General features: G+C 47.7%; 1 protein-coding gene across 5 annotated transcripts in view; it reads right to left on the bottom strand.

Annotated features, from left to right (window-relative positions):
• The window catches only part of St3gal5 (ST3 beta-galactoside alpha-2,3-sialyltransferase 5), a 56,566-nt gene that overhangs the window by 6,796 nt on the left and 35,452 nt on the right, over nt 1–14,318 (bottom strand). For 2 of the 5 annotated variants that reach the window (XM_021164689.2, XM_021164690.2), the window contains exons 3-4: nt 12,703–12,814; nt 4,246–4,589 (exon numbers count right to left, since the gene is read on the bottom strand). In XM_021164689.2, coding sequence (XP_021020348.1) covers nt 4,246–4,589; nt 12,703–12,814 — 456 coding nt within the window. Of the gene's footprint in view, nt 1–4,245; nt 4,590–12,702; nt 12,815–14,318 lie in introns of those variants that run through there. The other 3 variants (XM_029478512.1, XM_029478511.1, XM_029478513.1) reach the window with 2 other exon arrangements.

Genomic DNA, 14,318 nt, shown 5'->3' with positions numbered 1-14,318 from the left:
AAAGTCAGAGCCTACAGCCCAGCGCTGCTATTCAGTCAGTGCTTTAAAGACAGTCTTAGCCAGATACAGTTTACCATTAGAAAAGTTAGGGAATCCCATGGAAACAGGTTTTTTTTTTAGCCCTAAAAAACTCAGGCAGAACTATTGAACATAATTTTTCTGCCTCAGGCCACCCCCTTTTTTATTTTTGTTTTGTTAACTAATGGGAGGAAATGTGGCCTCCCTTCCCCCAGCCTGGAACCTGCTTGCTCAAAGGTGGAGCTACATGCTCATTCGTCCTGCCACGCCTACTGTTGGAACCTGCCTTTGCTGCCTGGAGGCACACACGTGTTCTTCCTGCTACTGGACCCTGAGTTACTTGGCGGGATATTGGGTTCCCTCCCCCTTCCTTTATAACTGAGTGTCTGGAAATAGTAAAATTGAGCTTTGATCAGGATTTGTCTTAGCTCCATTCTTTCTTCCGCCCCGTCTAGATTCCTCTCTTTTCAGTGAACTGCCATTCTCAGTTGAACCGTTCGTGTTGTGGACTGCAGGCAGGCCGCAACACAGAGATGTGCCACTGTGCCTAGCTAGTTAATGGTCTTCTGAAATCCCATGAAAGTGTCTGCAGCACAGTTGTGTCTAAACTTTCTTTTTCATGGCTACTTCCTCCTCCACACCTTAAACACCGAATCCCTTGGTTACTAAACCAAGCTAATCCCTTGGTTATAGGTCAACTAAATGCCAACGCGTGCCACTGGGCCACACTGTTTTCTCCTGATTGAAACTGAAGGGCATGGATTATACACACACACACACACACACACACACACACACACACACACACACACACTGATCCTGAGCATCGTGGCCTCGTTCTCAGGAAGGCACGCTCAAGTTCTCAGGACTTGCTAATGCAACTTTCAAAAATGGGTCAGCAGAGAGTAACAGTACAGATGGACTGTCAGTGGACCGACTTAAAAATCTTTCAACTTTATGATGGTTCAAAGCCATGTGCATTTGACAGAAACCCAATTGTGAACTTTGGATTTTGACTTTTCCTGGGCTGGTGACGTGGATACGGTAATATCTTTTTATGCTGCGATGGGGTGGCAGCCATGTGGATCTCGAGGGGAAGTGACAGGCACTCTACACTACGTGTGATGAGCAAACTAATGATTAGGCTCTGTGGAGACAACGAATCCCCACTCCTCACCTTCCCTTACATGCACGCATGGGTTGACATGGGGAGTCATTCTCAATGGCTCTCCACCTTAATCACTGCGACAGGTCTCTCAAATGAAGCCAGAGCTCACCAGCATGACTACTTTAGCAAGCCAGCCTGCCCAGGGGATCCCTTGCCTCTGCCCTCTGAGCCTGGCATTATAGAGCGTGGAATGTACAGCCGGGCTGTCATGTCTACTTGGCATTTACTTGGGCACTGGAGGGCTGAGCTCCAGTTCTGAGACATGAACCTAGGCACTGAGCCACCTCCCTTGCCACCCCTCAGGCATCTTTTGATGGAGGAGTATGCTGGGTGTGCAGGTGGAAGCCTCCTGGTAAGCTAAGGAACATCTGTAGAGACGATGCAGGGAAAATAAGCTCAACTGGGCGTGCTCGACCAGGGCGTTTGGGAGAAGGTAAACGGGAAGGAGCTGTACTATCTCCACGGATTTATGAAAATAAATGTTTCTTAATCTTTCTCTTTCTAACCAGGCTTGATGCACCCATCACTGTCCCTGGTGCACAGGAGCCTTCCTGCCCTTGAAGCGTTCATGCCCAGTCCTGCCACCCCAGGACATTAAGTCTCATTTCTGGTCTCTCTCAGCTGTCTTAGCCCTATCCTCCCACCAGGTAGGGTTCTTCATTCAGCTACCCCTGTCTGACTCCTCTCTGGGAAGATACACACTGCTATCCTTCTAAGCCAGCTTGATATGCCATCTGTCCTGGAACTGAAGGTCTGCACTGTCAGCATGGGTCTAACCCACTTCTTTCCCACAGCCTAGCCATGAACCACTGGATGGGTGGGGCTCCTGGTCCTGTCTGGCACAGGGCTACTTGCATACAGGCATTAATTTGCTGCTCAAACAGGCCCCGGTACAAGGTTCTGGAAGCCCTCAGCCCTTGTATTTAATCAGTTAGGGACTGAGATCTTTGTGTCTTCCATGGTACCAGACACTCATGACATCAACAACTGGGATTATTTCTGAGAAGAAAGCACTTAACACTGCCAGGCAACAAAAAGCCCGAACAGGTGGCAGCTGTTTCACGTCACCAATGACCTCCCTGTGAGACCTGGCCCACTCTGCTCTGCTCCCAGTCATCTGCGGCTCCTTTCTGCTTCTTCCTGGTTTCTATTCCTTGCCCCTTTGAATAACCTACTTTTCCTACAAAGGCCTCTTACCCACTGCACCTCGTCCCAGCACCCTGCTTCCCATGCTCTCCCCCAAAGTAGCTGTGGCATTTACAGAGCACCATCCTGTCACTCACTGCTCTTAGCACTTTACCGTTCGTGTGTCTGGTCTCCACAGTGGACAAACCCTACTGCTTCTGGATGAGGAAACTGAGGCACCATGGAGTGGCTGGCCCAAATCACAAAGGTCCCATGTGAACATCCTCATTTGGGGAGTCAAAATGGCTGGGATGGGTTTTGTCATGTCCCTTGCTAACCAGTTTTTCCCCACTTCCGGGGTTCTGTTAGTGGTTCCGCTAAGGTCAGAGATCCCTGGACTAGAAATCTTTCTATCACTTGAGATTAGTTTTCAAGCCATTAAAAGGGTCTGTCAATTACTTTTCAATATGTCCCCCAGATTCAGTCTTGTCACTATTTCCACTCTTTGTGTGTCACCCCCAGCCACGCATGTCACACCTTCATCCCTAGGCTCTGTCTTCATTACCCTCTCTTCCGTCAGCCCATGGGTCTCTGCAGGACAGACTGAATGGGGACCCAGATCTTGTGGCTAATTTACTGCAGTGTAACCCAGGGTTGGAAAAATAGGCCCCAGGTCTTGAAGAAACCAATTCTATTTTAAAATAACTTGTCTAAGGAACCAATCAAAGCTGGATAAAAAGACATGTGCATAAAAATATGCAAAGTAGTTTCACAATAAAAAGTAAAGAGACATAAATATTCTAATGTCTGGCAAAAGAGCCACCAAAAAATTATCTTCTTCTAAAGGAGCGCTGAGATACTAAGACCTCAGAAGCTAATCGTGAGTGTGAGTTTAAACTATCTTGTAGAAACACAGTGGAGGGCTGGAGAGGTGCCCCGTGGTGAAGGGCACCTGCTGCTCTTCCAGAGTTTGGTTTCTAGCAGCCATGTTGGGTGGCTAACAGCAACCTGTAACTTCACTCGGGAGATTCTGACGGCCTCTTCTGACCTCCACGGGCACTCCCTCGCATGTGCACACATACACAGGTTACACAAACCAAAAACGAAGTCAATCTTTAGAGATAGACAGAAACACAGACACAAGCTCACGTCCAGAGCAGGAGCGAGGGGGGCTGCACGGCAGTTGGCAGTGGCTGCTGATTCCTGCTACAAGTAGCCATCATTTTCTTCCTGATAATGGGTATGTTTTACATTTATAACTGGAAAACCTTTCTCTTTCCTGAGCTATCACTAAATCCAGGGCCCTGTGTATTGTAAGCAAGCATTCTACCATTTGGCTACACCCCTAATCTAAATAATTAAATAGGAAAAAAACCTTTTAGGCACTGTGTGGTGGCACATGCCTTTAACCCTAGGCAGAGAGATCCTGTCCTAAAAAACAAAAACCAACCAACCAAACCAAACAACGCCCCCAACAACAAGCCCCCAAACCAAACAACTATGCAAGCGAGCACCAACCCCCACCCCCTTTGAAGAGTCAGAACAGCAGTGAACTCTAGGATGGCTGTTTCCTGCCTGTGCTGAGTTCTAACTGCCCTGGAGGCTGGCTGTCCTCCCAGGGCTCACTGTCCCTAAACTCTGTCCCCAAAGCCAGGTGTTGCCCTCCTGCCTTGCATCAGCCTGCAGGCCCTGTCTAACAGTACTGGTTACCAAGCCCCCACCTCCACCTTTCCAAACCTCTGTGAGGCCTGGCCAGTGACGGCAGCCCACACATAAGCCTTGGATCTAGGGTAAGCAATGCAGTTTGGACACTTGGCCATTTGTGATTTTGTTTCAACACCCCCAAGAGTTGAAGCGGGGGTGCTGAAGAGCTCCCACTGTTCCCTGTCCCTGGAAGATTCTAGAGAAGCAAGGCTGGTTTGGAGTGCATGTACCTTATTACCACATCGAACTGGTTGAGGGCGAGACCCAGCTCTAGTCCGTGCAGGATGCCCCCGTTCCCAACAACCACACAGCGCTTGCAGGCCTTGGCTCTCAAGTGTTCAGGAAAGTCATGCTCGGGCAGCATATCCAAGAGGCTCTGGACTTTACTGGAGAACTTCCGGAATCCAAAAGGCGGGTCATACTTGAGCTCAGCTTCACTGGCCGTGGGGACCTTCTGCACAAAAGGCTCCAAGTTGATGCTGTACCTGTCCTCAAATAACCGAGCCATAGCTGTCTTTGCGTACCTGGGCCGACATTCCTTCTGTAAGACTTCCTGCGCATAGCTCTGAGCTCTCTGGAAGGGGATGACCAACATAGGCTTTAAAACCTCTCCAACATTAGAAATGACACTGCCTAGACATTCAGCCCTGTGATTACCATCTGATGGTACACAACATTTACCTTTTAGGGTTAGTGTTTTCTCAGGAACAGGCAGGAACCAGAGGGCCACATCTTATGACAAGAACAGAAACTCTACAAGGCCATTACTTTCATTATGCCACCGAGACAAACTGTCACCAGAAGATGGGCCCTAAGTTGGCTGAGTGTACTTATCTGCAGTTTGCAAAGTGGTCAGATCTATAGAAAACACAAGGAAGAATAGTGGGACCAGGGACTGAGGAGATGCAGAGATAAGGAATGTGTCTGACAGGTACAAGAACAGTATTTTTGAAAGATTCTGGAGGGCCAGAAAGATGGCTCAGTAGGTGAAGGTGCTTGCTGCTGACCTGAGTTTAGTTACTCTCTGGGACTCACAGAATAGAAGAAGTAAGCTTACTCCCCAAAGTGGTCCTCTGACCTCCATACTGTGTTATAGTGAGCGCGCGCGCGCGCGCACACACACACACACACACACACACACACACACACACGCACACAGTGGTATGTTTGCTTGGCATGTTGCAATGCTCTGATTTGGCCCTCAGGACTGGCTAAGATGGTAAATTTTGTTCTACAGCTTTGTGCAGTCTGGAAGACAATGACCTTCAGTGTTATCAGAGAACAAGTGTCCTGACCGCACAGAACTTGCTGGTTCCTGTGCAAGTGCCCAGGGCTGGTCCTCCTATCAGCGAGGCCAGCTGCTGAGGCCCAGTCAGAAGACTTCCCACATGCTGCTCCTGCTGTGTGCTTCCCATCTTTGTGTCCAACAGCCCCCCCCCCCCCTGCTCCTGGGCAGCTTTCTCTTGTGTGCCCACGAGTCCGGGCAGATGTGTGGCACAGGCTCCTGTAGGTCGCAGGATACCTACTTTTAGGACTGTATCTTGTCTTCAAACCTGTCAGTGTATCATGGAGATTCTTACTGTTGTAGTCATAAACATGACCTCAGCTGATCTTCCTTGGTCTTATTATTTTTACTCTAATTTTTTGTTACACTTCAGTCTGTGTATGTGTATGTGAGTGGGTGTGTGTGCCTGGTGTGTGTGTGTGTGTGTTTGTGTCCGTGTGTATGCGTTAGTGTTCATGTGTGTGGGGTATCTGAGGCCAACCTATGAGAGCCAGTTTTCCCCTTCCTCCGAGTGGGGCTAAGGGAGGAACTGGCTGTTGGTCTTGGCAGCAGGTGCTTTTTACACTTGGAGCCACCTCATCAGCCATTATCTGATTTTTATAAAATATACTTTCGAAGGAAACATTTCCCCCATCTCAGTAGAAAAACCTTTAAAAATATTTTTAAAGTGTAGCCTTGCAAAGGTCTCCAGAGTGAGCTCCAGGCCAGCCGGGGCTACACAGAGAGGCCCTGTGTGTGCATTTGGGGGATTTACCTCCTTTGGCAAAGGGGAACTGGCTAATGGTTTCACAGCCTTGCACCCCCTGTGACACCCGAAGATAAGGTCACCAGTGAGTTCCCTTTGTGGTTTCAAGGTGGCACACCCAGGAGAATGAATCAGGGCTGCTCACGTGCCAAGGCCGGAAACAGCAGCTTCTACGCCTATGGGAAAGGAACGAAGTTACTCCACACATCAGCAGCTCACACATGGACTGACATCTTCCTGAGGGGTCAGTCGGAACACCAAGCAAGGAACCTATCATGGCCCGAGTCCTCACCAACACTAAGCAGGCGAGGCTCCGCCCTTCATGGGGCCCTAATCCCAACCTGGGGGGGGGAGGGGCAAACAGAAGGGTCCTGCCACTGACTTCACTCATTGCTATAGTCTCCAGGTCTCATGATCATAGAGAGCCATTTTTGGAGCCCCTGAAACCCAGTTCACCCGTAGGATCCAGGCCCAGTACATGTTTTCACAAGTCACCTAGGAGCCAAAGGGACATCTGCAGAGTGCCAAAGGAGGCCCAGGGAAGGATGCTGGAAGTGTGCGCGCAGCTCTCCTGTGCTGCCAAATCTTCTCTTTAGAAGTTTCCTTTGGAGAGGAGTGAAATTTCATTCCATTCCCTGTCCTGGAAAAGCATTCAGTTTCAGGCTTCTCATTTAATCTACTGTATTGTGAGCAGAGCCCAAGGCCCAGCTGTCACCCTCTGTAGTAACCCTGCCTGTCTCACGGCTGGGGCTGGGGACCTGAGGGAGCGAGCGCAGCTAACAGCACTGGAGAGGGTGAGAACGCTGCGAGCCTGGTTCCACATGTTTAAAGATGTGCTGAGCTCTGAAGGTGCCTGCCATCACAGGGCAACTTTAGCTAACGACAGTACACTTTGGTGCCTCTTCTCTTTTCCCTACATGGGGTTCCCAGCTTAAAAAAAAATCAAAGGTGGGACAGTTCACTTTAAGGAACTGGGGTGCTCAGAGGAAGCAGGGGTTCCGGGCCATGGCAGCCAAGTGGAGGAGGGCTGACTGGGAGGCGCCATCCTGGCAGCTCTGAGATCCAGAGAGCTGATGTTCCTCTTTTAAGAAACAAGATGCTGTGTCAAATCTAGGGGTGGAAATAAAGGCTTTAGCTCTTCAAAGTGATCCAGGTTGAGCTGCAGGCCACCAGCAATGAAGAATAAAGACACCTTGAAGGTCCAGATGTCACTGATGTGATAATTTACCATGGGCCATCACATCATGAATATCCACTGAAGGACATTAAGGGCAAGGCGACCTCCTCAGCAGGACTGCCATTTCCACTCCCTGGCTTGGGGGTCATGTTTCTTAGACATACAAACAAGTGGCAGACTTTCGAGTCCACATGAAGCTCTATCCCCATTACATACTGACTTTATAGTTTCAGGAGAGGAGAGAATTTAGGTCAAAGAACTTTGAGTTAACTAAATACAGGAAAGAGCTTAACTCAGTCATAGCTCCTGGTATCTGGGGACCAGTTATTATAGAAACACACATAGTTTTCACATCTGTAACTGCACACTGGTCTCTTCCTCCCTTTGCCTAGTGGCTGCCACAAGTGAGAGCAAAGTTCTCAGCCTTCTGGGGATTAAAAGCAGTCAGAATTTAAGGATAATACTCAAGGGACAGATGCCACAGTGAACCCTCACTGCCGTAGTGGATGTGGGCTCTGTGTGGAATCCGTTGAGAAAGGGCTCTGCAGGAATTGAGCAGTGTGACAGAAAGCCCCAAACTGAATTACGCTGAGAACGGTGTAGAGTGCTCTAAAGGATTAAGTCCTACTGTGTGATTTCATGTCTATCAACATGGAGACGGAAAGGCTGGCAGCTGCAGATCTACTTAACTAGTAATATCTTTGTTAGGGCAGTGGATGCTGGATGGAGGATGGAGTCGTGGCTTTTTTTTAACCTCTGACACATTTTGGGGTAGTCTGTAGAAAGTGGGGTGGTAGCAAGCACAGCAGAGAAGTGTGCAAGTGCTACTGCCTCGGATCAAGGAGCAGCTATGCAGGGCGAGCCTGCTCACTGTGAGCATGGTAAAGGGAGGACCGCAAGGCCAGAAGAGCTGAGGTGTTGGGTCCCAATTAACTATGCTGCACAGAATGCTGTCCTCAGGGTGACCTGTGGTCTTCAGCTCTCAGAAAGAGTGGGCCAAGTTCAAATTGCTGCTGCCACCACTCAGATCAAGCCTAAATTGACACAATATGCCAGTCTCTTCTCAAGTATCTTTTAAGCACAATTTTGGATCTCAGACACACTTTCAATGTGTTTAAACCTCCCTTCAGAGACTACCATTGGTCTTGTTAACAACTGGCATGTTAATGGACATTTTTAAATTAAAAAAACCCAAAAAAACATAAACTCCACAACTTGGCAGCTGTTCTCCCTCCCCTGCGGAATGAATGGCAGCTGGACCCGGTACAACTAGGAACACTAGTATCTGATAGGATGGACAGGGCGCCATTCATGCTTCCAGTATCTGATAGGATGGACAGGGTGCCATTCATGCTTCCAGATGCTAGCGGGGTTCACTCTTCTGAGACTACACATGTACAATCATTCAAATCCACCCACATGTAAAGCCAGATGTGTAACACACATCTGCAATCCCAACCCACGGTGTACCAGAGATAACAAACTAGTGTGCTGTCTGCTGTGGTTTTAAGGACCTCCCCTCTGTGCCTTTTTCCATTTCAATTCCTGCTGAGCCCCACCCCAGGCCCTCCATGATACGCTGCACACAGCAGAGGGGGACATCTTACCAATACCTTTCTGAAATGTGGGGCAATGTAAAAGGGTGAAAACTGTTTCTGATGTTGCTGTTTTTTGTTTTGTTTTGTTTTTCAGAAGGATGGGTGCAGTGAGATGCCTGAGCGGGTAAACATGCTCCCCCATCCCTCTAGAACCTACACGGTGAGAAGCACCAATTCCTGTAAGCTGTCCTATGACCTCTACGTGTATGCTGTGGCAGTACTCACCCACAGACACACATACATAAAGGGAATGTTTGAAAAAAGATGTTGAGAGCTACTGCGTGTTTAAGGTGAGCCTGAGCCACATAGAACACAGGGCACCTCGCCTCCAGTTCTGTACCAGGACTCTCGCAGGCTTCCAGGGATGATGCACACATAACAGTCCCTCAGCTTCCCTTCCGCAAGGGAGAGCTAGAGCAAACCTTCTCCAGTATTCGCCCCTGAGGGTTTTGTTGTTGCTTAGTTTTAGAAACAGGGTCTTGCTCCACAGTGCACACTAACCCCAGTCACTGCCTCATCCTCTGGTGCTGGGAACACCATTGTGGGTCCTTTATGCCCAGTGCCAGTGTTAGCTTTCAGCTGGAAAAAGGAATGCATTATGCTAAGTGCACGAGCCAGCAAAAGAGGAGGGTGGGCTATATTTACAGAAAACAGGCAACAGCCTTGGAGAAAGGGATTCATGGTTGCCTGGGGCAGGGAGTGACTGCTAAGAGTCCTGAAGTTTCTTTGGGGGATGACGAAAAGGCTCTGTACACACACCGTCATGCAGCACAGCTTCGTAAATGCATGGAAGACTGTGCACCACACGTTTTAAACAGTGAATTTTATGATGTGTGAATTATATGTCAATAAAGTGGTCAGAAAGAATGAGGTTGAGAGGGAATGAAAGCAGCTCCACCCAGTGCACCCAGCACGGGCAGTGCTAGATGATGTAGGGCGAAAGGAAGCAGGACCACGGGCCATGAAGCCCCCCACAGGTGGAGGAACGGGGCTCCACATGCTCCCAAAGGTAATGAGAGACCAAGAGTCTGAGGTGTGACTCAGCAGGTTCTGTTTTTAGAAATTCTACTGTGCAATCACAGGGCATGTCTGAGGCAAAGATAAAACAGAAACAGACAACAGGCGAGAGGAAAGAACTCCTAAGAGCCTTTACTTAGACTCTCAGGAATTGTATGAACTCAATTCCACTCACAAATAATTTACAGTTCAGACAGACTGGTAATATACTCACATCAATTAATATGAGAGTGTGTGGCAAACGGAAGATCTCAAGCCTTTGTTCCTGCGGTCTGGTTGCTAGTTGAATACATCTTTCTGTTACTAAGGTCACCTAGGCAGGTCCCATCATTTCCCCAAAGCAGATCTTTCAGGCTATGTAAGTGTTCCCACCCTTTCTATGCAACCTCAGAAATGCAGTCCCGAGTCTCCTTTAGGTTTTAATCAAGTCACTAGGGCCCTGAAGAGCTTTAAAGAGCAATTGCTACAGCAATCATGGAGCTGGAGCAATGGCTCAGTAGTTAAAGAACACTGGTTGTTCTTCCAGAATACCTGGGTTTGAGTCCCAGCATCTACCTGGAGGCTCACAGCCATCTATAATTCCAATTCTTGGGGATTCAATGCCCTTTTCTGGCCTCTGTAGGCACTGCACACTTATGATATACAGACATACAAGCAGGCAAAACATCTATACACAAGCTGGGTTTGGTGGTGGCACAAGCCTTTAATTCCAGTACTCAGGAGGCAGAGGCAGGCAAATCTCTGAGTTCGAGGTCAACTGGTCTACCAAGCAAGTTCCAGGACAGTTCAGGGCTACACAGAGAAATCTTGTCCTAAAAACCAAAATCCAAAACAAAACAACAAAACCAAAAACCTATATATATATAAAATTAAAAGAAAAAATCTCAAAAACAAAGCAATAGTTATGGGGGGAGGGGTGGTTGAGTGTCAAAGTACTTCTGCACTAGCCTGAGGACCCATGGGAAAAACCAGGCATGGTGGTGTGTGCACACAAAAATTCTCTCTCTCTCTCTCTCCACACAAAAATTCCCCCTCTCCCTCTCTCTCCCTCTCCCTCTCTCGTACACACACACACACACACACACACACACACAGTTGTCTGGCCTTTAAAAGGACAAGTAGACAAACCCCGGTTATTAGTGTAGTTTTGGGGGGAACTAAGGAATGCAGGTAGTCAGGTCTCTACTTCTGCCGGGTGGACTCTGCATGGTACGACATTACCACCCTACACAAAGCACCATGTTCAGCCTCATGTGAGAGACTCATTCTCTACTCCACTATACAGACTCCAGTGTCATCAACTGGCAGGTAGTTCTGGTGCATATAATTAAAAGGACGGGAAAGTAAGATCATGAGAAAGTGAAGGAGCTCAGCAAAGAAAGACAGAAGAATCCACAGCGATTCAGTAAGCCGCACTAAATGCCATTATTTTAGGCCTTTCCCTGGAGTCAGAAAACAGGATTGTCAACAACCCCCGATCCAAGTGTGCTCAGAAAGGCCATGGAATTGAACGGGCTTCAGGGGGGTAGAGGAGGGAGCTCCAAGCACAGGACACTGGACACACATGGCTCCCAAGCAGATGTGGATATTGATAAAACAGGGGAAGGCTGCAAGCATCTGAGGACAGTGGGGCAGCGGGAAAGCAAAAACCTGTTCCCACCTAGAAGGCTGGGAATGGAGGTAGCTCATAGCCTAGGTGATCCTTGAGCTATCTGTATGCCAGGGCCTCCCTCAAGCTCTTTCAACAAGGACTGGAGGTGGCTAATAGCCCAGTGGACCTCTTCAAGACCACACAGAACCTCCCATGGCCCTTAAGATAACACATCCAGCCGATCTTTAGAACCCATCTTCATGGAAGAAGTGGCATACACTTTGAGAAGAGTTTCGATGTAATTAGGCCTCCTTGTGCACACGGGACTGTGTTACTCCAGGAAACTTTTCCCCCAAATTGTCCTGTACTTAAATATGCCTAAAATAAACTGTGTAGTGTCAAGACTAAAAGTTTGAACCAACACTGACTACTGAGTCATGCTGAACTAGACTTCCCTCTTGCCTCACGTGGCTCTTTACTCTGCTGGCCGCACTGTTAATAGAGATCCCATAGAACCGAAGCCCAGGAGTGACACATCACACACAGAACTTTTTCATCGGCTGTTTTAGAAGAATGATGGGCAGCAGCATGGTAAACTCCACGGTAGGTGTCTCAACATGTATCGGGGAGAGCCCACTAGTAAGTGGAAAATAATTCTGCAGAATGGAAGGGCCAGATGATGGGCCTGAAAGAGGCCTCTGTTTTTGGAGTGCTAAGATTGGTTTTTTCCTTTGTCCTAGCTAGCTTTAACTATCAACTGGACACAGCTTATAGTCACCTGAGAAGGGAATCTCAACTAATGGACTGCCCAGATTAGCCTATGAGCTTATCTATGGGGGACTATATTGATTGGTGATGTTAGAGGGTCCAGCCCACTGTGGGCAGTACTATTCCTTAGGCAAGGGGTCCTGGTCCTAGGCTATATAAGGAAGTTGATTGAGCATGAGCCTGTGCAGGCCAGCAGGCAGTGCTCCTGCATGGTTTCTGATACACTCCTTGGCTGTGAGTGAGTTCTCTGGCTAGATGGTAATTCTGCATGGAATAGCAGTCAGGTCTATCTTAGAGTTCCTGCCTTAACTTCCCTCAATGATGGGTTGCACCCTGTACATTAAAAGAAAGCTCCCCCCACCCAAGTCACTTTTGGTCAGAGAATTTTATCACAGAAACAGATGCGAGGTTTTCACAAGGAGTTCTATGTCATACTGCAGAGATGGGGCTGCAGCTAAAGTATGTGCTTGGAAATGTCCCAACTGAAACCGCACGCACTAGCTCACCTTTATCCGGTCAGGGTCCACAGAGTGCATTCTTTTCATGTCACATTCTCCATCAGTGTCTTTCAAAATGAGGCTGTACAGGAGCCAGACTCCAAACGCAACCAACGTGCACCTGGGGTGGGGAGGGGCGGGAGTCGGGTACAGTAATGCATTATGTGATGCGGGGAGAGGGGAGTCAGGTACGGTAATGCATTATGTGATGCACAGAGAAAAATATACACCAAGTACAATCCTGATTCAAATGACACCAAGGCAGGATCAAAGGCAGCAGTTCTCAACCTGTGTGGGTCACGGACCGGGGATCCTGCATATCATGATACATATCACGATACATTACGACTCCTATCAGTAGCAAAAGTATATTTATAAAGTAACAACAAAGGGTCACAACATTAGGAAGGTTGAGAACCACTGACCTAAGGTCGCCACACAGTGAAAGGAAGGTGTCATTTCCTGATTAGATGATCCTCTATGTTATAAGCAAATATAGACTCTCCCCACCTACTGCCACTTGTTGCAAGGGCAGACAATCCAAATAATAAAATCCAAATCACAGTTTTGACAATGGAACTAAACAGAATAAGTAGTAGAACTGAACTGCAGAATCTTTGCTTCAAATTTGTTTTCTGCTTCTTAAGATATTGTCAAATATTTAACAAAGAAAGTATCTAGGTGCAGGGAGAGGTAGAAAAGCCACAGATGTAGTTCTCATGTATCAAGTTCGCAAAGGTTTTTAAAAAGAAACAATCTTACATGGTGGCTAACAACCACCTGTAACTCAGGGTGGAGGGGATCCTCTCCTGGTCTCTGGCACCAGACAAGCACATGGTGCACAAACATTCTTGCAGGTAAACATTAAACAAACAAACAAACAAACACACACCTGTAAACTACCATCAGTTACCCTTAAGCACATCAAAGAGCTGTCTCTACGTCTCATAAATTCACACTAGCTTAGCATCACATATACACACCCACACATGCACACAGACAGACAGATGGATAGACACACAGTCTTTGAAGGAAAGACAGTGTCTAGTTTTGGCTCTAGAGATATCCATGTGTTTGTTTGTTTTGAGACAGAAGGGTCTCTCTGTAGTCCTGGCTGTCTTGCAGCTTGTTATGTCGACCAGGTTGACCTCTAACTCACAAAGATCCTCCTGCCTCTGCCTTCCAAGTGCTGGAATTAAAGGTGTGTGCCACCATGCCCAGCCAAGATCTCAGTTTTAATAAATCCCCAGTAACACTGATGAATGAGAAGTTAAATGTCTAAGCCACAATTTAAGAGCCAGTACATCTATAGTCTTAAGATGTATTTCCTTCTATTTTATGTATATGAGTATTTGCCTGCATGTATGTACATTTACCACATGTGTGCTTGGTCCCCAAGGAGGGCAGATGAAGGAGTCAGCTCTCCAGGAACTGGAGTCAGTTTCTTTTTTTTTTTAATTTTTAATATTTTTATTACATATTTTCCTCAGTTACATTTCCAATGCTATTCCAAAAGTCCCCCATAGCGCCCCCAACTTCCCTACCCACCCATTCCCATTCTTTTGGCCCTGGCATTCCCCTATATTGGGGCATATAAAGTTTGCAAGTCCAATGGGCCTCTCTTT

The sequence above is a fragment of the Mus caroli genome, chromosome 6 (genome assembly GCF_900094665.2).
Source record: "Mus caroli chromosome 6, CAROLI_EIJ_v1.1, whole genome shotgun sequence".
NCBI classification, from domain to species: domain Eukaryota; kingdom Metazoa; phylum Chordata; class Mammalia; order Rodentia; family Muridae; genus Mus; species Mus caroli.
Note: the sequence above shows the minus strand (reverse complement) of the source record. Positions and strands in the feature narration are given on the sequence as shown.